General features: G+C 42.1%; 1 protein-coding gene across 4 annotated transcripts in view; it reads right to left on the reverse strand.

Annotated features, from left to right (window-relative positions):
- The window catches only part of stambpl1 (STAM binding protein-like 1), a 62,468-nt gene that overhangs the window by 384 nt on the left and 35,512 nt on the right, over nucleotides 1-26,572 (reverse strand). For all 4 annotated transcript variants that reach the window (XM_043712409.2, XM_043712414.2, XM_043712410.2 and 1 more), the window contains exons 6-10: nucleotides 25,204-25,561; nucleotides 21,851-21,975; nucleotides 18,020-18,157; nucleotides 13,897-14,009; nucleotides 7,029-7,128 (exon numbers count right to left, since the gene is read on the reverse strand). In XM_043712409.2, coding sequence (XP_043568344.2) covers nucleotides 7,029-7,128; nucleotides 13,897-14,009; nucleotides 18,020-18,157; nucleotides 21,851-21,975; nucleotides 25,204-25,561 — 834 coding nt within the window. The remainder of the gene's footprint in view (nucleotides 1-7,028; nucleotides 7,129-13,896; nucleotides 14,010-18,019; nucleotides 18,158-21,850; nucleotides 21,976-25,203; nucleotides 25,562-26,572) is intronic.

Genomic DNA, 26,572 nt, shown 5'->3' on the forward strand with positions numbered 1-26,572 from the left:
ACATACTGTATTAAATAAGCAACCATCCAGAAAAATGCTTCTACTAAATGCTGGGTATTTCATCAACTTGTTAGACTTCTTTTAACTACATAACGAATGTTCCTTCATCGTTTCTATCTGTAACACTTTTTTTTCCCATCCTCTGTACTTTATCTATTCCAACTCCAACTCTGGCCTCTTGTGTTCCCTCCACTCCTTCATAATGCCCCTCACCAGCACCAGCATCCAATTAAACTCTGAAACTCCATTGCGACATCTCTTTCCATCTCTCACAACCTCAATAAATCAGCACTTTAGGATACCTGGATGAATTTACTGCGGTGACCAAACTTTTAGACAACGTTCCCAAATGTTTGATTCAATATCAGATTTTTTTTCTGGGTCATTTATCTTAAAAGCGACTTGTCAGGGTACATTAGATGGAGACATGAAGACGTCAAGTGAAACCAAGGCACAACAGAATCAGGAAAGCAAAAAGATCAATGGAAAGACTACGGTTACACTGAAACACATTAGAACATTTGTACTTAGTATGTATTCTCTATAATATTCCTCTTCCACTTTACTGGCAACACTTCACATTATAATTTATGAACTTTATGCTCAGAAATACAGAAGAATGGACAAGGAAAATGAAATAGCTCCACAGAGTCTGGTATTCCTGTCACCAAATTCCCCCTTTACTTACACGTGGAGAGTCCTTGACACTGATCCAGCTCCCTCAGAGCCAGCTCTCAGAGTGAACAGAACTTCTGACATTCCTGTTTATATCTGTCAGCCAGGGCTTCCCGATTGGAACAGATTAACAGCCCCAGCCAGGGAACTCATATTGTTGCCAGTCCAACTGAGTTTAGGGGAACACCACTTGACTGAAGACAACTGCATAGCCTTACTCAGGACATATCCTGAACTGAAGGACTGTAGGTCAGCTCACAGCAAAACCCCAAAACAAAGCCAAGCCTGAGCTAAACAGTTAAAATTTTCTCAAGAATCTGGACCAGTTGCCTGTATGCAGACTCGAGACAGTAAAAGAGTCTCACTAGACCTAAATAGAGTAAGAGAACTCATAGGCTGGTATCCAGGAGAGTGCACACTCTAGAAAGCCCACCTACATCTGGTTTGGAACAGTTAAATTGCTTAGCAACATCCAAATCAAAACCAAACAAAATAAACATATGTTTAAATGGTCACCCAGTTCTAATGGAGGTCAATACCAGTGATCGCAGAACCAGTCTTTAACAAAACTCGTTCTGGACTCCAGCCATTACGTTCGCGTGAGACCTCGGCTAGACTGAGAATGAATACCGGGGAACCTTTACGGATTCCAGACTCTGATGAGAAGCAGCTGATTCAGTCACCACTGATTCGGATGCAAGGTTCAGGCCCAAGCTTGATGGGGCGTAATTGGTTGAAATAGATTCACCAAGATTGGCGCAACATTTTCAATTACAAAATAGCTGCCTGAGCAAAGTCCGAATTAAATACCTAAAAGTTTCTCAGGAAGTTCTAGGGACTATCAAAGGAGCCAAGGCCACCTTCCTTGTTGACCTGGAAACCATTTCACAATTCTGCAAGGCTCACTCAAAAGTACGGGCAAACGTAGAGGCAGAAGTCAGAAGGTTGGAAAGCGAAGGAATGATCAAACCAGGTCAGTTTGCAGAATGGGCAGATTGTGTTAGTCCAACTAGTTGGTTCACCTTTGTGGGGATCTTAAACAAACAGTAAACTGCTTTATGCAGCTGTCTAAATACCTAATCCTTCATATAGAGGATTTATACGCAAAGCTGGCAGGGGGGTGTTGTCCGTCAAGAAGTTGGACAGAAACGATCCGTATTTGCAACTGGAATTAGATGAGGATTCCCAGCAGTACCCTACAATTCATATCCCATTAAGATTTGTACCAATATACGTTACTGCCTTTTGGGGTATCATCAGCCTGTGCAATTTTTTGGCTGACAATGTAGAACATTTTACTAGGTATACCTCAGGTCACCATTTATCGGGATGATATGCAAATTATTGGGGAGACTAATAAGGAGCACTTAGGGAACTTGGATATAGTCCTTAGACATTTCTCCCAGGTGGGGTTATGGCTTAAAAGGAAAATATGCATGCTCCAGGTACCCTAAGTGACCTACTTTAACTACGGAGTCAACAAGACCAGGGTATACCTGTTGGAATATGAAGTGAGGGTGATCAAAGGTGCCCCGGCTCCCATGTCTGTACCAGAGCTTTGGTCTTTCCTTAGGCTGGTGAACTACTAGGGAAAATTCATATATAACCTGGTCTCCTTCTGGTATCTTACCATCAACTCTTAGAAAAGGGTCAACCTTGGAAATGGTCATGTAGCCAAGCCACAGTCTTCAGGGAAGTGAAGAAACAATTGTCATCCTCTAAGGTGTTGGCACACTATGGTCCCAAGCAAAATCATATATGGGCATGTGATGCCTCCCTGTATGGCATTGGTTAGTATTAGTTCATAGTTGGCCCAATGGAGAGAATGCCCAATAGTCTATGTATCCATGACTTTGGCTAATGCAGAGTGTAAATACGCCCAGAGAGGGAAGGAAGAATTGGTGGACATGTTTGGAATCAGGACGTTCCAGCAAACCTGTACAAACGTAAATTTGTAATAATAACAGACCACAAATCCTTTGTTAGGTCTATGCGGAGAGGTCAAAGCAATGCCACTCATAGCTTCAGGCCAAATTCAGCAGTGGGCTCTAATACTAAGTATAATTACAAATTAGAACACCGTCAAGGAAGCCAAACAGCAAATGCTGATGCATTAAGTTGCCTCCTGCTGGCAGATGCATCACCGGTCGTACTACCACTGAAAGAGTCTGTACGGTTTTAAATTATCTTCACCCTTCCGGTCACAGCTGGCAGTATCAGATTGTGGGCACAGATAGTTCTGGTCTGGGCATAACTGAACCAGCTGGTGGTGATGGGGAAACCAAAGAGCCATCACAACCAGAGTTGAAACCTTTTTGGATCTAGGGACACCAGACCGCAGTAGAGGACGGCATATTATTATGGAGAGCAAGGACGATTGTCCTGAGCAAAGGTCGATGCCAGATATTGGCTGAACTCTACCCCATGGTCATCCAGAAGTTTCCAAAATGAAGATGTTGACGAGAAGCTATGGCTGGTGGCTATGATTGGATGCAGACAGAGCCACATTGGTGGGGCTGTGCCCAGAGTGCTAACAATGACAAAAATTACCACCAGCAGCTCCCTCACATTTGTGGTAATGGCCAGGTAAACTGGACTCAGTTACATGGCAACTATACAGGTCCGTTAATGGGCTTGATGTTCTTAGTCCTTGTAGACTCTCAGTCAAATGGCTGTCGTGCATGGAGTGGCTGTCGTGCATAGAGTTCATTCACCAAACATGGGGAGGACGACAGAAACACCGCATACATCTTTTGCAATACACCGACTTCGGCACATGTTGGTCACAGATAACGGGCTATCATCTACCAGCAAGGAATTTGTGTGTCAAGGACTCTCCACATGTAAATAAAGGGGGACTTGGTGACAGGATATTGGCTTCCGTCATGTTTGGTACATTGTTGAATGGGACAGATTTTGAACAAATCTAGCAATACGAAAGCAGGAATCAATGAGTCACTATGGGACATCAGCAACAGCAAGATTGTTTTCAATCACAATCTGTAACCTCATAGCCCAACATATCCCTCCCTCTAACTTACCAGTTGATGGGAGGAATCAAGTTTGGTTCAATAAAGTGTTTTCATTCAAGGACGGAGAGAATTGAGCACATATTGCCTGCCCCTAATTCGAGTCATAGAGCTGTACAGCACGGAAGCAGACCCTTTGTTCCAACTCGTCCATGCTGACCAGATATCCTAACCTCATCTAGTCCCATTTGCCAGCACTTGGCCTAGATCCCTCTAAACCCTTAATATCTTTAATTACCTTGGAGATGATGTTGGTGAACTGCTTTCCTGAACTGCTGCAGTCTATGAGGTGCAGGTAGACCCACCGTCCCATTAGGGATTCAAGGATTTCGATTCAGTGACACTGAAGGAACAACGATATATTTCCAGGTCAGGGTGATATCTGGCTTGGAGGAGACGGAGGAGACCTTGTTGACTCTCCTCCTGACTCCTAAACCCTGGCCACCATCTACAAGGCACAACTCAGGAGTGTGATGGAATACTCCCCACTTGTCTGGATGAGTGCAGCTCCAACAATATTGAAGCAGTTTAACACTAATCAGGATAAAGCTGCCCATTTGTTTGACATCACATCCACACAGATCGTCTCGCACCAGCAATGACCCTCAGTAACAGCAGTGTGTACCATCTACAAGGTATACTGCAGAAATCCATCATGGCTCCTTAGACAGCACCTTCCAAACACACAACCACTACCATCTAGCTGGACAAGGACAGCAGATACATGGGAAAGGCAAGGGTAGTAGCTACAGGGGAACATCACCACCTGCAAGTTCCCTCCAAGCCACTCACCATCTTGACTTGGAAATACATCACCATACCGTTCAGCGTGACTGGGTCAAAATCCTGATAACTCCCTCCCGAATAACGTTGTGGGGTGTTTACACCAAATGGGACTACAGTAATTTATAAAGGCAGCTCAGCAGCACCTTCTTCAGAGCAATTAGCAGAATCCCTACAGCGTGGATACAGGCCCTTCGGCCTAACAAGTCCACACCGACTCTCCAAAGAGTAACCCACCCAGCCCGATTCACCACCCTATATTTACCCCTGACTAATGCACCTAACCTAGACATCCCTGAACACTATAGGCAATTTAGCATGGTCAATTCTCCCAACCTGCACATCACTGGACTGTGGGAGAAAACCGGAGCACCCAAAGGGAACCCACGCAGACACGGGGAGAAAGCGTATGCTCCACACAGACATTCGCCCAAGGTTGGAATCGAACCCGGCTCCCTGGCACATTAGTGATGTGCAATCAACACAGGACAGGCCTGTGAAGCCCACATCCCTGAAGGAATAATTTTTTAAAAAAAACTATTGTTTCTTTATTTGCCTCACTGTTATCCCATTTTGCCTAGCACCACCACTATTGTTTTTTATCTACAAATATACACTTTATTCATAGAATTTGCAAACAAAAACATTTTAACTTAAACATTACAGAACATTTGCAAGGACATTTCAAGTTCTCTATACAACATGTTTCACTCTGAGGTACTTCCTTACATTTTTGATATTCTTGATTTATAAAATGTATTCTTTAATAGTACACAGAGTGAGGAATATTACAATTTCCATTCCCACAATGGACTATGGCTGACCACCATTACCATCCTCTTGTTAATTAATCTCGCTTGCCTTCCACTTTATCAGGTATTACAGTTTACTTTCCAAGCCACCCTAACTTTCCTACATTTCACTGTTCTGTACTGGCTTTAATCTGACATATTTCAACTTTTTCCAGCTCTCATAAAAAGGTTCAAAACATTTTTAAAAACGAAATGCTGAAAATCGGAAACAAAAACAGAAATTGCAGAAAAATCTCAGCAAGTCTGGTAGCATCTGTGGAGAGAAATTAGAGTTAACATTTCAGGTCCAGTAATCTTTCTTTAGAACTGCGATGAATTTTTCCAGCAATTTCTGTTTCTGTGTCCAAAATGTTAATTCAGTTTCCCTCACCACAGATGCTGTGGATTTCTATATTCAACTCTATTATTTGTATGTATTTTGCACAGAATTTATGAATTTTGTAAATTTGGTAAAATTGGGCGGCACAGTGGTTAGCACTGCTGCCTTACCGCGCCAGAGACTCGGGTTCAATTCCCGCCTCAGGCGACTGACTGTGTGGAGTTTGCACGTTCTCCCCGTGTCTGTGTGGGTTTCCTCCAGGTGCTCCGGTTTCCTCCCACAGTCCAAAGATGTGCAGGTCAGGTGAATTGGCCATGCTAAATTGCCCGTAGTGTTAGGTAAGGGGTAAATGTAGGGGTATGGGTGGATTGCGCTTCGGCAGGTCGGTGTGGACTTGTTGGGCCGAAGGGCCTGTTTCCACACTGTAATGTAATCTAATCTAAATCTATTTTGTAAACAATGTAAAATTATTTCTGAACTCTCGTAACTTTTAAGCAGTGAAAACATCCAGTTATCTGTCTGACCTTGCCAGCCTATCAGTTCATTTCCTTTAAGTTTTAACCTAATTCATTTTTTATTGCTCCTGCTCATTTAATGTCGTGAGAAATGGGCTAATCCTGTTCTGCTGTTATATTTATTCAGGAATTATAGTCACTTGGTTGATGTTGATGGAAAGCAAGATGCACTTTGGAGCTGAATCTTATTCAAGACTCACTGCCTTCAGAATAGGAGCTGAGAAAACTGATAAAATGAGCATATATTTAAAATTGAAGTTCACTTTTTTAAAAACAGAATCATAGGGATTCAGCAAGTGGAGCCTAATCAGTAGATGGCATTATCAGACGTTGACCCTATATTTTTTGTTTGAGTGAACTTCAAGTTGCACTATACAATTTTGATCACTTCACAAAAACAAATTGCTGGAGAAACTCAGCCGGTCTTGTATTATCTGTGGAGAGAAAAACATAGAGTTAACATTTCAAGTCCTGTCACCCTTCTTCAGAACTGGAAGTGGCTAGGAAAAGGTGGCAGTTGTGCTGACGATGGGGTTTTGGAAGAGGAGTGAGCAGAGAGAAAGTATAGGGCGAGCAGAGAAAGGAATTGTTGATTGGAAGTCAGGAAAGAAGAGAAGCTAAATTGGCGATAATGCGGAGTAGGAGCGAGCTGTGTTGAAAGCAGTAATGTCATGACAGAACCTGGGGTGTCAGGGTAGGCAATATTCATTTTGCATTGTGCCAGATTGAAAGGTATGTGCAATATTTATTTTGAGCAAAATTCTCCTAAAATTAAACTTCAGCCTACATTTTATTACATTCATTCTTAAAATGAAATTTAAAAAATAGCATAAATCCAGAAGTCTAACAGAAATTGTCAAATTGGTAGTTGTGTCCGATAAAAGAGCGTACATACTTGATACAGAGGTGGCTCCTTTGAATGTGGGTGAAAGCCTTTCTTTCGGCAGGAGGACACTTCATGTATCCCTGCAGGAGTCAGGCGGAAGGCTCCAGTTCTGAAAAATATCAGAAGTTGATCATTAGTTTTTACTAATTATACATAAAGTCAAATAAACCATACGCAATGTATTTCACACGACCAATGCAGAACAAAAACCAACTGTGTGTCAAATTTATCCAAATTTCAAAAGTGATATTTAAAACTTAGAGATATCTATAAATCCAGCAGCAGGATTATTGGATGTGTACAAGGTTATATCTGTAATTGAGGAGAAAGTGAGGTCTGCAGATGCTGGAGATCAGAGCTGAAAATGTGTTGCTGGAAAAGCGCAGCAGGTCAGGCAGCATCCAGGGAACAGGAGAATCGACGTTTCGGGCATAAGCCCTTCTTCAGGAATAAGCCCTTCCTGAAGAAGGGCTTATGCCCGAAACATCGATTCTCCTGTTCCCTGGATGCTGCCTGACCTGCTGCGCTTTTTCAGCAACACATTTATATCTGTAATTGTATTCACTGCTGCTGAATCAGTGTACCATTCTTATTTTTCACTGCCTGCTGCAGAAACATCTGTCTGTGCCTCTGACTTGAAAGTCTCTTGTCACAATCGATCGCTTGGAACCCGAAGTATCCCTCATTACATTAGAGCCGGCCTTGATACCAGAAACTTGGCTGTTCATGCTACATTCCCCTGAGAGTCCATCAACCCCTACATTTTCCAAAACACTATACTTGTCTGAGATGGGGTTAGCCACAGGAAACTCCTGCAACATCTGCCTCCCTCTCCTACCTTTCCTGGAGTTAACCCATCTACCTGACTGTATCTGGGGCTTTTCTCCCTAGTAATAGTGGCCATCCATCACACCCCCTTGCTTCTGCAAATTCCTTATTGCCTCTAACTGCCACTCCAATCAATCCATGCCATATGATAGGATTCACAACCAAAGACACTTCCTGCAGACATGATCATCAGTAACATGGAAACTTTCACCAATCCGACATCCGCTAGGAAGAGCACATCACTCTTCTCAAAGCCATCTTTGCTCCTTCACAAACTACAGACCCAGAAAATTACACCATCTTATTGCTCTAAAGAAACACTACTCCAAGCTAACTTAATACTTATTTTTCATATTTTTAAAATTAATCAAGAGACAGACCTCAAGAAAGAACCCACTCTACTCACTACTATAGATTTATGGCAAGGCTACACTCAAACACTATGCAATTATCTGTTCCTGCGCTGTGAGCTCTCCTATACAGGTTCCTCCGAGGTCAGCTGTGAATTTTGTTGTTTGTTAATTTTTCCTAGGCGCACTCCAATGTCCAGAGATACTTGAACTCAAACAGCAAAGGCAGTAACTGTGCAGATTCACTGCTGTGACAGACAGCAGTATAGGTTTCTTTTTCCAACCATGTGGTCGCTGCCTTTGTCTGTCTTCCACCTTTTTAAGAGTGTCATTGTTTTGATCTTTCTTCCCCCAAAGCTCCAAAATAATGCAACAGCTAATAAAACAGTAATTGCTGCTCTTGGAATTCAAGGAAATCACCTCCAACACCTAAAATACCTCAAAAAAAGGAGTAGCTCTTACAGCCACAATTTGTTTCCCGTCCTCCATCTTGGATTACCCAGAATCCTTGAGGGGCATCGTTCTTTCGACAGAGTGATTAGTGTGTGGAATGAACCTTCTGAGGAAGTGTTGGATGCAGCTACAATTCCAATGTTTCAAAGGCATTTGGATAAGAACTGTAGGCCCCCATACCTGCAGGGGATACATTCCAAAAACTATCACGGGAGCCTGAAAACAGAGAAAGGAGCGAACACATTCATTTAAATGGGAAACCTACCTTCCTTGCAGCCTCCTGGTCCCTGGTTCTGCAACATTCCTTACAATATGTTTGGGTCACAGTAAACCACGGGTAACTGAAACCGCGGAAAAATGATTCCACAGATACAGGGGTCACCCTGTACATGAATTGGAAAGGTTTGGAGGGATATGGGACAAACACAGGCAAGCGGAACTAATTTAGTTTGGGAACATGGTTGGCGTGAACTAATTGGACCAAAGGGTCTGTACGACTCCATGACTCTACTCAGTGCATTCTGGGTGTGCTGGCAGCCATTTCTCATTTCCATTCCATATTCCCAAATTGGATGGGGATAGAAAGCAGCAGAGCAAGCGACTCAAGACAGGATTACAGCTTTGTTTGTTATTCTTGGTGTCCCACCAACCTTCATGTCCCTTTCTGCACTACAGTCCCTAATCAACCTCAAAGCCCACCTTATGCGTTAAGTAGCTTCCCTTCACAGTAATCCTGATCTCTGCATACCAACTTGACTTCCCCAAGAGTGGCCCCTGATAAGTCCCCTTGTCTTTTAGTGCTCAGATTCCCCTCTCCCCAAAACCTACTGTGGCCCTTTCCCCTGACTGACTTGGAACAACAGTCTCCACTACTGACCAACCAGATACCTGAATGATTACTATGCAGTTCCCTGACTGATTTACTGCTCATCCACATTTTGGTTGGGCTTGACCTGCAGACCTGACCGTGGCTCCTCCCAGGACTTTAATGAAATGGATCCTTAGATCATGATCACACCAAGCAGCTGACTGACCACGGGCTTACCTCAGGACTGAGATCAGACGGCGTCCTTGACAGAATTTGCTGGGATCTCCTGACTGATCATTGTCCCTTTTGACAGGGCTAAAGACAACTTAGCACCTTAGACTTTGAGATATTCATTTGGTTGTTGAACATGCACAGTGTGTTTGCCTCATAAGCTGCTGGCACATGCACAGGTATAAGACTGGCATAGCATGGTGCCAAACAGCAAGATGTCCACCCCCTTGACTGATCATTGCTGGCAAATCTGCCTGGCTGTCTGTCTGTCTGTGTTAAAAGTCAATGCAGACAGAACCACAGATTGCCTATAAGTTCTGAATGACATGACAATGTGCAAAAAGGCAAGATATGGCAAGACAGAAATGCTGTGAGTGTTCAAGTAAACGCAAAGTTAGTGAGAGCTACAAAAGCAAGCTAGGAATCCTGAGATACACTTTATTCTGATGCATCTGATCAGTGACCTGTAGACATAACAACCTCGTAGGAGCAATGTAAGTCGTCAGTGAGCCCCATTTTGCGGTGGTGAAGTGCTGAACTGTATTATAAGTTGACCCAAGATGTGTCTTGGCAGCAAGGCTGGTACTTTATCATTCCCAATATCCATTGACGGAGGGTGCAGGTACAGACTGCCCATGACAAATGGCCTGCCATGTTGGGCAATGCTAGCCAAGGTGAAAGCATGTAGTTAGGAATTGGCGCCATCTAGCTTCTCTCAAAATAGCAGCCTCATAGAAAAGAGGCATGTTCAGGTGATAATGAGATGTTAGTACATGCAAGTAGGCCTCTCAGAATAGAGACCCAGCTTGCTGCTAAAACCTTCTCCGGAAAATCGGACATCTTTTTTATCTGGATGTCAAAAATTTTATATTCATTCTTACAGTAGTTTCCAATCGTCGTGTCATTGCACATGTTGTTAAGAGTCTGGGAAAATTCTATCCAGAGTTTCTATTTGTGAGAAAGAGCTAAAATACAGACCATCAATATAAAACACAGTCAGCAATAAAAACAATAGGAGATTCAGAAGAAGCCTGTTTTTTGCCTGAGAGTGGCAAATATCGGGAACTCGCCACCAAAAGGAGCAAGTGGGTAAAAAGATGCATTTAGGACAAAGATGGAGCACCAAAAGGAGAAGAGAAGAGAGGTCTTCGTTGGTAAGAGTTTGATGTGGAGGAATGGGAGTGAGATATTGACTAAGCGGTACTGAACTGCAAATATTACCCACTTAGATGATACGCCCAGCAACTACATTTTAATCTCTGTGGTGGAAAAGTACTTTTAGAAACTGTATTCCAGGACAAAATTAATACCATAAAATATGCAGACAACCCAAAGAAAGCCAGCATTGGTTTATTAAACGTCAAATCGTCATCTTTAGCTAACTTGCTCGAGTTTTTTGATTGGGTAACAGAGCAGGTCGATGAGGGTAACGTTACTGACCTGGCATACTTAGACTTCTCAAGAAAAGGCATTTAATAAAGTGCTGCAGAACAATTATGTGACAAATGACAGATCTCGTGGAATAAAAGGAACAGTGGCAACATGAATACAAAACTGGCTGAGAGACAGGGAACAGACAGTAGTGGTTCATGAAACAAACAATAATAGAAATTGCTGGAGAAACTCAGCAGGTCCAGCAATATCTGTGAAGAGAAAAGTGGTTGTTCATGGATGTTCTTCAGACTGGAAGAAAGCTGGACTTGGCAGGGATGGGTGTTAGGACCCCTGTTCATCCTGACCTTCATTAATGACCTACACCCTGGTGTACAGAAAATGATTTCAAAATTTGTAGATAATACAACACTTGAAACTACTGTGAACCATGAGGAGAATATTGTAAAATTTCATTTATAGGTTGGTGGAACGGACAAGTTATTGCGTTGAAGTGTGAAGTGATGAATTTTAATTGAAAGAATAAAGAAAGAGAATCTTAAATAAAGGGCATAATTCTAAAGATGGTGCAAGAACTGAGGGAGCTGGAGTGTACATGTGCGCAAATCATTGAGGAAGCAGCTAAGAAGGCAGATTGATAAAATCCAGGAAGCAATGGGAAGAGAAAGGACAAAGCAAAGCAGTAATATTGAACCTGTGGAAAATATTGGTTTGGTCTCATTTGAAGTAGTGCCTTTCGGAAGGACATGAAGGTACTAGAATGGGCGCAGAAATCATCAGAATGATTCCAGGGATGAGAAACTTCATTCACATAGAAACGCTGGAGCAGTTGGTACTATTCTCCTTGGAATAGAGAAGGTTGAGTGGGAGATTTGGTAGAAGTGTCCCTCTAAGCAGCTTTGTCACACAGCTACTCAGAGACCCACGGAGGTCGCTGCCACACATAGATCTTGGAAGTCTGAAAACAGTAAGGAACTGCTGATGCTGCAAGTCAGTCAATAAAAGGAGCAGGAGAAACACAGCGGGTCAGGCAGCATTGGAGCCAGAAGCTCTTGGAGATCCGCCCAGCAGAAAAAGAGACAGAACTTGGGTCATGACGGAATGGATAGAGAGTAAATCTTCCCACTCATGGATAGATAGAGAACCAAAGATCTGAGGTCATTAGTAAAAGAACCAAGGGAGGAAAACTTGTCACATAGCAGGAGGGGGGCTTTGCCTGAGGGTATGGAGGAGGCAGGGTCCGCTGAAGACTTTCCAAAGGGAATTTAATCTTTACCTGAAAAGAAAAAACTGTTTGCAGGATTACCCATAAAAGCAAAGCAGTGGCATTCAGTTAAATGTTCCTTCAAAGAGCAATCACAAACTGAATTGAATGATTGAATGGCCTCAATCTGTACTGAAATCATTAATTGATTCTATGAGTCTCAAGTGGAGCATAAAGACTGCATAAGCTTAATGGTCTGCTTCTATATTGTATATTCAAGAAATATCATTTTAAAGAAACCTTCCTGACCTCATATTTCCAGACCATGCAGAGGATAGCACTGACAGGAAATGGATGAAGCTGTTATTATTTCAATGGGAATCATGACCTTGAATTACACTGAGTTCGCTGGAGATCTGATTAACCTCCTGTGAAAACACGCTCACAGTTCCCTATCTGTACACTTGGCCGAAAGACTGAAAACAAGTCGCTACAGGAAACCAAGATATACAATTTAAGGGTCATTTCACAAATCCTTATTGCTGATTGGATCTTTGGTTGCGAACAGTGCGGCTCAGAAATTTCAAACCTGCACACAACTTTACAATTCTATTAGAAAGTCATGATTGAGAGTCATCGTGTTTATATGGTGCCTTCCAATATCTCAACACATTCCGCAAAGCCCTTCTGAAACTGTACTGTAATGTAAGAAATGCTGCAACCATTGGCACACAGCAAGATCCCATAAGTGGGAACGTGATCGAGTGCAGTGATCTGTTTTCGTGATTTTAGTTGAAGGATAAATAATGCCGAGGACAGTGAGCCAAACTCCCCTGTCCTTTGTCTAAATAAAGGCTTGGATGCTTTACATCTGGCTAAGAGTTACGGCAGGACCTTGGTTTCACATCATCCAAACATCCCCAACTAAGAAGAGTCCCTTTAGCACTGCTTTGGCGTGTCAAAGTAGAGGTTATATTAGATTCCCTACAGTATAGAAACAGGCCCTTTGGCCCAACAAGTCCACACCGACCTTCTGAAGAGTAACCCATCCAGACCCCTACCCTATATTTGCCCCTGACACTAACTCTATGGGCAATTTAGCACGGCCAATTCACCTGACCTGCACATCTTTGAACTGTGGGGAGGGGAACCCACGCAGACAAGGGGAGAATGTGCAAACTCCACACAGACAGCTGCCCCAGGTGGAAATCGAGCCCGGGTCCCTCGCACTGTAAGGCAACAGTGCTAACCACCGAGCCACCATGCCTCCCGTCGTATTGCAAGTTGCACTCATATCACTGGTGTGTGACTTATACAACAATATTTGGCTCAGAAACTAAAAGTCACAGTCGACACAGGATAGCACAATACAAATTTGTAATACATGCTTCTTACACACAAGCACCCAGGGGATTGTAAGCAGATCAGACCCTCTGTTAATTCAAGCCTTTCCAAATCACTCCAATATGTTCCCAAATTATAAATTCAGAAACTATTAGATTCTGATTAACCAAGTAAGACCAGGTTGATCAACACGTTCATTGGCCTTACACATAGTAGGAACACAACAATTTAAATTTGTTTGCTTTTTCAAAAACAAAACCAACTTACTCGTTGTGTTTAGGAGCGCACACAATTGCAATAGACTCTGGCAGCATCAGCTGGTAAGAGCAGTGAGTGTGAAGATCCACGCTTGACAGAAATGCAGTCTGTGTTGGATGAGTCTGTAAAGAGATGCCTTTTTAAAAAAAATCCTCCTTTAATGCAAATGCCAGACACAAACCTTTTGTGAGACTAATCAATAATTGTGCATTTGTATTAATTTTTCTCCTCCGAAGCAATCAGTTATAAATCTTGATCAGGAATACAGGACAATGCTTTCTGTGACTATCTCTTCCAACAAGAATCAGTACATTTGGTTGGTGCACCAGGAGGTACACTTGTTCCCTAAAAGAAGTCATGAGATGCTTTATAGAAGAAAGCCAAGATTATGTACAGAGATTCTTCCAACATAAGTTTTCCTTAATTCTGTCAAAGGATTAATCCAGAAACACACTGTCTAGTAAGCTTTAAGCATGAATCACAAAGGCATTTGGGCACAAGTCCCATCATCTGGAAAATTCTGTCAGCTTTAAGGGAGAAAACTAGCCAGCTCTTTCTTTTCTTTTGCCAATCTTTCCATCTGCCCACACCTTCTTTCGCTTCAATGGTCTATCAATTCTCCTCTTAAATAATCCAACACAGTCTTCCTGTGGCAGAGTTTCGCCGACTCAAACCCCCTGTCCACCACCAACTTCCCAAATACTCAATTTCAAAACCTTCGCTTATATCTTTTGCGACAGTGGAAATAATTTGAGAATTCAAATATCTCCCTAAGATAAAATCCCGAATTAAGAGTCTAATGATGACCATGAATCCATTGTTGCTTCTCGGGAAAAACCCATATAAGTTCACTAATGTCCTTTAGGGAAGGAAACTGCCATCCTTACCTGGTCTGAGACAAAACAAACTGCAGATGCTGGAATTCAAAATATATAGGCAGGAGGCTGGAAGAACACTGCAAGGCAGACAGCATCAGGAGATGGTGAAGTCGACGTTTCAGGTGTAACCTTTCTTCAGGACCTGAAGAAGGGTTACATCCAAAACGGCAACTTCTGCTCCTCCTGACACTGCCTGGCTTGCTGTGTTCTTCCAGCCTCCTGCCTGTCTATCCTTACCTGGCCTGGCCTACATTTTGACTCCAGACCCACAGCAATGTGGGTGAATCTTAACTGCCCTCTGGGCGATTAGGGATGGGAACTAAATGCTGGCCTAGCCAGCAATACCGGCATCCCATGAATGAATTTAAAATAAAAGATGATAGCACTTGCCCTGGCATAATCCTGGTGTACCTTCAAGTGTTGGAACACTTGTTATTTCTGACTGATATAAATGATTTGGAAATGGGTTTTGAGGGCAAAATCTCCAAATTTGCAGATGATACTAAGCTAGAGAATATAGTGAACTGTGAGGCTGATGCTCACCGACTTTAGAGAGACACTGAGAAGTAGGCCACATGAATTTCAATGCAGAAAAATGTGAGGTAATGCATTTTGGCATATGAAATGTGGAGAGACAATACAGGCTCAATGTTGCAACTCTGAGGGGAGTACAGGAGCAGAAGAACCTTGGGCTCTGAGATCATAATTCTCTGAAGGTGGCCAGTTGAAACAGTTAACAGAAAGACCCCAAAGAACAGTGGATGCTGGAAATCAGAAGAAAAAACAGAATTGCTGGAAAAATGCAGCAGGTCTGGCAGCATCTGTGGACAGAAAGCAGAGTTACTGTTTTAGATCTGGTCACCCTTTTTCAGAATTGAAGTTGAAACAGTTGAGAAGGGTTATAGAATTCTTGGATTTATAAATAGGGGCATAGAGTATAAAAGCAAAGAAGTGATACTACACCTCTACAAACCATTGGCCAGACCACATTTGGAATACTGTATTCAGTTTGGGCACCATATTTAAGAAAGGATGTTAAAAGCACTGAAGAGAGTGCAAAGGAGATTTACTGGAATGAAGCAGGAATGAGGGATTTTAAATACCTAGAAAGGTTAGAGAGATTGGGATTATTTTCCTTGGAGCAGAGAAGATTAAGAGGGATCTTACTGAGGTACTCAAAATTATGAACGATTTTGACAGGATAAAGGCAGATATTCTGTTTTGAATACAAGTGGCTATGTCAGTAACTAGGGGTCACAATTTAAAGATTATTAGACAGCTTGGAGTGTCACAAGAAGAAACCTCTTTACTCCGAGAGTTGTTAGCATTTGAAACGTGCTGCTGGGTGAAGGCGGATTCCACAGAAGCTTTCAAAAAAGTGCTGGATATTTATTTGAAAGTGATGAATTTAGATGGCTATAGAGGTAGGGCTGGAGAATGCAAATTGCTGGGTAACTCTTTTGGGTGCCACTACAGACACGTTGGTCAAATGGCCTCCTTCTGTACTGTAAAATTCTATGATTTCTGGTAACATAGCTAAGGCAAAGAATGATTCTTTTTCTCTCTCAGTAACCTATCACTCTGCACTTGAACTTGCTGTTACTCTTTATCCTTATCTCGACTATCCGCATCTTCCTCCTTCATTCGCATACCATTTTCGCCCTCTGCATACACACCATCATCTTGACAGATCTAACCTGTATTATTTTCATAGTCACCACAAAAGTAAAGCTTAGTGGACCTGTTAAGGACATGCATTTGAACAACAGATCAGAGAACCTGTTTCATTATACTGCTCAGGTGTTGAAAGCCCAATGTGCACAGTAATTATAGTTGGATTTGAATGGTGGTCTCTTGCTTCAGAGTGCTTCAGTTAATTCAGATGGTGAGCCCCCTTAAATTATGTGGAATTAATTCATACATTTTATTAGGGCAAGACAAACATATGAGTTTTTTTAATTCATTCATGTAATGTGGGCATCACTGGCTGGGCCAGGATTTATTGCCTATCCCTAGTTGCCTTTCAGAAGGCAGTCTTTTTGAATTGCTGTAGTCCACATGCTGTAAGTCAACCCACAATGCCATTAGGGAGGGAATGCCAGGAATTTGACCCAGCGACATATTGATAGGAATAGTGACATATCTTCAAGTCAGGATAATGAGGGGAACTTTCAGCTGAACTTTCCCATGTATCTGCTGCCTTGTCCTTCTAAATGGAAGTGGTTGTGGGTTTGCTGTTTTTAGAAATCTTGATGAATTTCTGCAGTGCTTCTTGGAGATAATACACACTACTACTGAGTACCAGTGGTGGAGGGAGTGGATGTTTGTGGATGTGGTGCCAATCAAGCAGGCTGCTTTTTGCTGGATGGTACCAAGCTTCTTGACTGAAGTTGGAGCTGTACTCATCTAGGCAAGTGGGGAGTATTCCAACACACTCCTGACTTGTGCCTTGGAGATGCTGGACAGGCTTTGGGGAGTCAGGAGGTGAGTTACTCAGCATAGTATTCCTAACCTCTGGCATAGACTTGTACCCACTGTATTTATGTGATTATTCGAGTTCAGTTTCTGGTCAATGGTAATCCCAAGGATGTTGATAATGAAGGATTCAGTAATGTTAATATCATTGAATGCCAAGGGGCAATGATTAGGTTCTCTCTTGATGAAGATGATCATTATTTGGGATTTCTGTGATGCAAACGTTACTCACCACATTTCAGACCAAGCCTGGATACTGCCCAGGTCACGGAGCACAGTGGTTAGCACTGCTGCCCCACAGCACCAGAGACCCGAGTTCAATTCCCACCTCAGGTAACTGACTGTGTGGAGTTTGCACATTCTCCCCATGTCTGCGTGGGTTTCCTCCGGGTGCTCCAGTTTCCTCCCACAGTCCAAAAATGTGCAGGTTAGGTGAATTGGCCATGCTAAATTGGCCGTAGTGTTAGGGGCAGGGGTAAACGTAGGGGAATGGGTCTGAGTGGGCCGTGCTTCGGAGGGTCGGTGTGGACTTGTTGGGCCGAAGGGCCTGTTTCCACTCTGTAAGTAATCTAACCTAACCAAAAGGTCTTGCTGCATTTGGACATGGACTGTTTCAGAATGAATCATTTTTTAAAAATTCCTTTCAGTGTTATCACAGCAGAAATTTGCCAGTACACTTGTTTTAGACAAACAGGTTAAACATATCCTACAGTGCTTCAATTCATTGAAAAATATGGCACCTTCCTCACGTCATCAGAATATTCATTTCACTAACTTACATGGATCCAGCCTAGAGTGATGAGGCCATGCTGGTCCTGAATAGTAAATAGTTCTTCTTCATTCTCTGTGTCACAATAATCTGGTCCCCCGGACTGTTTGGGTATTATCACATGTGTAATTATGAACTTATCGTGTGTCTATAAAAAGAGAATGACAGAGAATCACAAGCATTAGTACTATAAGGCTTTCTCTAAGATAGTTCACTGTCATAACAAATCAGGCAGAAAGCAAACTGTTGCACTTCAGAAGTTACAATTGTCCATTGCTTTGACTTTGATATAAAGTGAGGGTTATCTTTCTTCATGGATGTAACCAGAACCAGTGTGTTAAAGCACTGAGTCTGCTAAAGGGAAAACAAATTTGAGGCAACTATCTTATACTAAAACCTGATAACTATCAATGAATATTGTTACAAAAGGCATGTGGGCAAAGCAGTAAATTTACAATTAAGAACCATCATTTACAGACTCTAAGTCAAACATTTCTATAATTAGTTAATCATTTCCATTACTAAGGACACATAACCTGGAGACAACAGGAAGATAATTAGAACAGTGTTCAAAAAGATAAAATCCCCCACCCCATCTCAATCCTATTATTAAACTGTCTTAGAAGATGGAATGAAAATACATGTTACTGACAAAAGATTTGAAGATGACAATATTTCTCTCATGAATATGCTGAAAGATTCCCAGAACACAAACAGAAAAAAGTAAGGTGGCGCGTTAGGAAGAAAAAATAAATTTGACTGTTACACTCGTATCAGTTCCGCAGATCCCAATTAGGTTCACTGACTAACATTCCTGACCTGTTTCTTGGATTTTAACTTCTAATGCAGCTCTCCTCCATAAAGCAGAATCAGAGACTTGCCAACGAGTTCATTGTTAAGCTAAAGAAGCCAGTTTAGCAGTTTCAATATTACCATCCAGACAGGCACATCGCCCTTGAATTCAAATTCTTCCATTACTTTTTGTTTATACTAAATAATATTTGTTGCTAGTTAATCAAAAGAGAATTACATTGATATTGTATCATTCACAACCCGGAGACACCCCTAATTGCTTTATGGGAAACATAATACCTTTCAAGTGTAGTCACTAGCATAATGTAAGAAATGAGGCAGCTGACTGATGTGCAGCAAGATCCCACAAACAGCAATTAAATTTTAAAAAAGACAATCTGCTTTTGGTGTTAAAAAGCAGCATATTTGCACAATATCCAACCTCCCATCCCCTTAAGATGGCTCAATCCACACTGTAGTCAATTACGTCTTTTGAGCAGTAGTTACTTTTGTGTTGAGACACAGAAGCCAATTTGAGCAAAGCCAACTCTCTCCAAATAGTCATGTGATAATGATCAGTATATATAGTTCCCTGTGATGTTAACAGAGGGATAAATATTGGCCAGGACAATTTGCCCAGCTCTTCTGTAAAACAGTGCTCTGCAATATTTCACATCCAACAGGTTTAGCAGATAGAACCTTGATTTAACATCTCATTTGGGAAACAGCACCTACATTCCTGTCAGAAGGATGTTGTGAAACTTGAAAGGGTTCAGAAAAGAATTCCAAGGATGTTGCCAGGGTTGGAGGATTTGAGCTACAGTGAGAGGTTGAATAGGCTGGGGCTGTTTACCCTGGAGCATCGGAGGCTGAGGGGTGACCTTATAGAGGTTTATAAAATCATGAAGGGCATGTATAGGATAAATAGACAAGGTCTTTTCCCTGTGATGGGGGAGTCCATAACAAGAGGGGATAGGTTTAGGGTGAGAGGGGAAAGATATAAAAGGGACCTAAGGGGCAACGTTTTCACACAGAGGGTGGTGCATGTATGGAATGAGCAGCCAGATGAAGTGGTACAATTGCAACATTTAAAAGGCATCTGGATGTGTATTTGAATAGGAAGGGTGTAGAGGGATATGGGCCAATTGCTGGCAAATTATGTTGGGATATCTGGTCGGCATGGACGAGTTGGACTGAAGAGTCTGTTTCTATGCTGTACATCTCTATGACTCTATCAGCAGAGCACTCCCTCCCTGAAGGGTCAGACTTATATTTTGATTGGCACTTCTTTGAGAAGCATCAGGTATCTTTTATGTTCATCTGACCAACCAATTAAGACCTTGCTTTATGACCATTGTGACCATTATGACTAGCTATCACCATTGTTAACAGCTAACCCGAGAATGCAACTTTAAAAAAAAGGGTTTTGTGATTTACACATGAAAGAAGTGAAACTATCACTGTATTCTAACAGATGAAAGGCTTAACAGACAATCAATTCTTCAATGTATAATTTCAGTTACATCACACTGCAAATTTTTGCTATAAATTCTGTGTTACGATCGAGCCCTCCACAATCACCTGATGAAGGAGCGTCGCTCCGAAAGCTAGTGTGCTTCCAATTAAACCTGTTGGACTATAACCTGGTGTTGTGTGATTTTTAACTTTGCTTTATGACATTATTGAAAAGATGGCATTTTCTAACAGTGCTGCACTCCCTCAGTACTGTGAAGCACCAGCCTAGAACGTGTGTTCAAGTTTCTGAAGTGAACCTTTAGAAATAAGATTCACAACACGACTGACATTAAAAATGGGGCAGAACAACATAAATATTATAAGAAAACAAGAAACTGCGGCTGATGGAGATCTGAAACAAAAACAGAAACTGCTGTAGAAACTCAGCAGGTCTGGCAGCATCTGTGTGTGATGAAGCTGTTCCTTTAACGATGTTATGTTGTCCTTCGCTGTTTGTTCAGAGATGTCATAAATGACACAGACTCCAAAAAAATCTAAGTTGGAAGGGTTTTCAGGGTAATTTGACTATAACAAACAGATACTGCCTCAGACAAAAGCCTTTTCAATTTAAAAAAAAAATCACTTGTACAATGAAAGGGGAGTAGCCTGTTCTCCCAGCTCAGCTTTTCCATAGTTTGGTTTTTAGCAGTTGTGTTGAAAAAGCTGCTGGACCCGAAAAACGCAGGTCCAGTCTGACCCTTCTCTCTCTGCCCTCTCTCCTGTAAGACCCTGTGTTTGATTTTATCTTTTGTGTCAAGGGGTGTTTATGGGGATTGTTGCAAGTATTTGGAACAGCATCATTAAGATGGTATAGTCCATTGGGTTTTCAGGAAGATTAAGTGATTCTGTATTCTGTTCTCTTTTATTTGTGTTTCATTTGGTAATCTTGTAAATAAATTCTGTTTGTTTAAAACTACATGCTTTGACCAATTGCATCCCTCCTGGAATATCCACGTTGCTCCTGCTTAAAACAACCAGCAAAGTTTGGGATTGGGTTACTTTCTTGAAATGTTTTGAAGGGGTCTGGCCTGGTCCATAACAATGGGAAGAAAGCAGAGTTAATGTTTCGAGTCCAGTGACTCCTCATCAAAACTATCCTTTACACACATTCCCACAATAGGTTGGAGGTGGGGTTTCCTCTGTCTGTCGACGTGTAGGAAGCACTGGCAACATGCAGGTATTACATTTGTATGCAAGATAAATGATATGAACATTAGACAGGGTCAGGGTTATCAAAATATAGCTCAAAGCTTTGAAGACCTCCGTTTATACTTGTTTTGTCATGAAATACATCACCCATTTTGACAAGTACAATGGAAGTCATGTGGTAAACGGGACAACATGAGCAGAAAGCAGGGGACTTGACTGCTGATAAAAATTAACAGCCCATTTTCGTTCATTATACAGTGAAACAAAATAAAACCTAGACTGAACAAGAGCGTCACTGCGAGACCTATAGCTGATAATTAAAACTAATTGCAGAGCAGGTAAAAGGAAGGGAACCTGAAAATTATTCTTTTCCTCAGAGGCTTACCAGCTTTCCGCTAAGAATTCCACAGGTTTCTATTCCTCGTGCTGTATTGGTCTCGGCCTGCATCAAAAATCTTTGGCAAAGGTTTTTTGGAAGGACAATATGTTGAAGGCCATCGACACTCTGCCCTGCAAAACATTATTAAGTAAACATTACTTATGTGCCTGATCACTACAAGTGATACAGAGAGATCATGGAAGTTTAATTTGCAGCAATAGCAGGAAATTAATTTTATTTGAGTCAGTTTATAGTCAACCGTGATGTTGTTGAATTTTACATGGTGATGGTTTCTCTTGTCAAAGCTGGTAATAACCTGCTGTCGGAGTGTATCATTCCCATATATTTTAGACTCATCTAGGAAATCTCTGCTTTGAGGAGAATAATCCAGCTTCTCAAGTCTGTCTTCATCACTGATATTAGAATTTAAAACTTAGTTGAAGAACATGCTCAGATGAATTCCTCCCCCATAATAAAATGGGCAGTGCTACAGTCAGCACATTAATGTTGTAACTTTCACACTGCAAGCTCCCACAATGAGATCGTAGAATCATAGAAGCTTGCAACTTAGGAGGAGGCCATTAGGCCTGCCGTGCCTTGTGCTGATGTTCGAAAGAGTCGTCACAGTTAGTCCCATAACCTCACATTCTGTCCACCTTGCTGCAAATTCCTTTTCCTCAACTTCCTTTTACAAATATTTTCAGAATCAGCTTCCACCACCTCTTCAGTTAAAATATCGAAAGTCTCAGCAACTCTCAGTGGAAGAAAAATGATCCCTCCCAAGCCCTCAGTTTTGTTGCCAATGACTTCAAATTTATCACGTCTTGTCATGGACTAACTTGCTGAGGAGAATACGTCCCCCATCTGTGTCTATCAAAATGTCTCATTATCATGAAGAACTGTTTTTGGCCATTCCACTCAACTTCTTTCCAGTAAAACCTGGTCATGCTTTATTCTAAGGCTTTACATCTTCCCTGAGTTGTGTTCTCCAGAATGGTCTACCCTACTCCAACTGAGGCCTAACCAGTGATCTACTGACCTGACAGTGGTAACCCCAGAGTAGATGGGAATTATTCACGAGGACTCATCAAAATCCCTATCATATCACACTCGAAAGGAACTGCATAGGGACTGCAAGATTGTACTGTTAAAATGCCTTTATTAACAATGTCAGAAGTTACACAACAATAGGTTCTAGTCCAACAGGGTTATTTGAAATCACAAGCTTTCGGAGTGTGGCCCCTTCGTCAGGTGAAGTGTTAACCATACCGCACTATAAAATACATAGTCAAACTCATGAGTAACTATTCAACCGACTCCATACTTACCTCACACACTGCCAACTCCACCTTCCCAGACCAACTACACGTACCTCATCCCGACCTGACAATGCCCTCTCCCTCCACAGGATCAGACAAGCCCTCCGGCTTAAGATCTGTTCCCCAAACACCTCCAAACCCATAACCCATTCCCAAATCCCAGACCTACTGCACTGTTTCCCCTGATCCAAGCCAGAGCCTCAAACCCCTTCCCCTGCTGCAGGCCAGAGCCCCAAATCCTTCCCCTGCTCCAGGCCAGAGCCCCAAACCCTTTCCCCTGCTCCAGGCCAGAGCCCCAAACCCTTTCCCCTGCTCCAGACCTGCCCCGGTTCACCCCTTGCATGGACACATCAACACCACCTTCTTCCACTCTGGTAATAACACCTCCTCCCATTTGCCATGCTTCAGGCCACTCAGCCATCTCCCTCTTATACTCCTGAGATGACTGTCGCTCTCCTATGCTCCGGAACTGACCTCCTTCTGTCCCCAGCCCCTCCTCCCACAACCTGACTTTCTCTCTCTCTAATCACTGATCCTGACACCCTCCCAGGACCTGATGGCTAAGCTTCCGTATCTCACCTGGACCCAATATCTCCCACCCACACCAATCACTCAAACATTGCTTCACATTCTACCTTGCACCCTACTCATCCAATACCTACCCCATTGTACCCTTCCTCCTATCCTTTTGGCACTTTACCCACAGCATCCTGTGCACTGTATCCCCTACTAACTTGGGATTCTAGCCTCTGGCATGTTACTCTCTACCCACAGCATCTTATGCACTTAGCACCTTACTTAGTAGGCAACCTATCCCTGTACCCATCCGACATGCTACACATTTGTCAACCTATGTCAGCAGCTGTCAAAACAGTCATGTTCTGAAACTACCAGCAAATTGCTGTGTAAACGGGGGGGGCTGGTTTGTCCATTCCCCACCATCCTCCACGATAGGAGAATCATCAGAATGAAAGCACACAGTCTGCGTTGAGATTGCAACTGTGCGGAATATCCAATTAGTCAAAGTCACTTCCCTTGAACAAATCAATGCTGGCTCTCATTCATTAACCCATGCCTTTCCAAATCAAAGTTTATTTTCTGACTGACAATGATTTCCAAAATCTTCTGTGATACTAAGTCTTACACTGATTGTTCTGCAGGGTTGTGGCGCATTTTTCTTCCATTTCTTGAAGAATACATTAGCAATCCTCCAGTCCTGTGATAGTACTCCTGTACTACACGCAGATAGTACCCACAGAGAACTGAATAATACAACTTTTGCTCTGCTTTTTCTATCCTTGCTTCTTTTGGAAATCTAGAATGCAGATCATCTGGACCAAATAACTTGCAGATTTCAGCTTAGTAAAGTTTCATTATCTATTAGCTTCCTGACCATTTCTTCTCTCTCCACTTTTACTGTAAGCTTGAAATTATCTGCCACTTTGAAGAGTTGGTCTCCATTAGCCATGTTGATTGAGGGATACATGTCACATGAGGGAGAGGTTTCCTGCTTTCCTTTGAAACAGTGGTATGGGGTCTACAATGTCTAATTGATGGGGCATTTGGGACCCTTAGTTTTTAATCGCATGCAAAAATATTGACTGATGCGTCAGTCTAGTTTATGTACCTAAATATTTGGAGTGAGACTTGAATCCATAAATGTTTGACTCAGAGTGACAGAGCTACCAAAAGAGCCAAGCTGGTGAAAATTAATTAGAATTAAACAAAAGAGTACAATTCCTGAGGTCATACTCCGATCACAATTAACAACCTGACATTTAACAATTAGATTTTACACTTAGGTCGCAAAATTTAAAGATGTCCATAACTAACTGTGTCTTCTTAAATAGATTACATTCATCCTGACATTACAACTAGATGACCTAGTCTGATAGATTATTGTTAGGCAGGGGTACAGAAGCAAGGCAGGTAATGGAGTTCACTTAAAGATCGACCATGATCATTGAACATCAGGACAGATTCAAGGAGATTAATAACCTCATACTGGTCCTATCATCTTCTTATCTGCTAAATACTTACTTGCAGCTGAGCTCTGTGGTTTCAGGGACCTGTCCACTGGAGGGCACCAACCTGGTTGGGCATCGCTTGGCACTTGGCTGGCAGCGTTTACTGCGCGCCATGCAGACATGGTAGGCTCAGTCTGTTCACGTGCTGCTGCAGTGCAGGTTAACATCCCCCCATCACTCTGTTCTGACATTCTCAGCTTCAGCTCTTTCTGTCTCTCCTTCTGAAAATCCTGTTTCTTCAGCTGCTCTTCAAAGAAATGAAACTGTTGCACTTCCAACTGCTGTTGCCGAATCCTGGCCACACGTAATTTTTCTTCCTCAATCAACTTATTATGTAGCTGTTTTCCGGAATCACCATCTTTGGCTTTGCTCTGAGAAAATCAAACAAACATTTGTCCCTTGAAGGTAAAACAATCCATCACAATGAAGACTAAATTTACAATTAGTCTATTAAACAATTGTAAACATAAGATTCTTCTGATCATTTCATCTTCAAACAGGAGGTTTTTAATCTAACATAGGTTACCATCTGCACAGATTGTATGTAGTCAATGATGCTTTAAGAAATATGTGCTTTAAATTCCATTGTCATGACAATAGTAGAGTGAACAGTGGACTTTCACAGAACACATCTCAAAACGGAACAGATTTGAAAATCTGAATAGCACACTGTGTTGTGCCCCTTTAAACGTGTGTTTGGAAAACAGCCAGAAATGCAGGTCAATATTTTGCTTATTAGCCTCACATAGGTAATTCGGTGCCAAGATTAATGTACATGCTCTTCCAATGACTATTTTTAGAAAGGTTAGAGGAAATAGTTCAGTGTAGGGTTTCACCTTTCAAGTGATATTGGGGCTAGAATACAAGGTGGTACTGAATTGTACTTGACCCCGGACACAAAGATGAATTAAGTCATCATCTAGCATTAGATTGGAAAAGGCTCTTTCATCTGGGCTGTTGACAGGCACTTAAACACTTGAGACATGATAGTCTACTGGATTAAGGCACAATCTGATGATTTATTAAGACACAGCCACACAATTTCTTGTCAGAGTTTGCTAAAGTCAGTTATTCAGGTCACAAATTGAAACTCTGGCTTCATTACAATTCAAGAGAGCTCAGTGCCTTGAGCTAATGCAGGGGAGAAATAATCTAGGAATCTTGTTGCTGATCATTATGCTGGCTAGACATTGAGAATGTACAGGTATAGGGCAAGGTTAGATGGTTAGGCTCTGGTATTGTCTGTCACAGGGAGATGAGTGAGTTAGAAAATGGTCCATCAATTCCAGCTCAGACTGGTGGAGTGACAGGCTGCTGACTGTAAGGATTGCACATGAAATAAGTTTAGGATATCTTTACCCAGATCATTGTCAGTAGCTCCA

Source organism: Chiloscyllium plagiosum, unplaced genomic scaffold (assembly GCF_037043375.1).
Source record: "Chiloscyllium plagiosum isolate Xiang-an unplaced genomic scaffold, Cpla_swu_hap1 HiC_scaffold_22, whole genome shotgun sequence".
NCBI lineage: Eukaryota > Metazoa > Chordata > Chondrichthyes > Orectolobiformes > Hemiscylliidae > Chiloscyllium > Chiloscyllium plagiosum.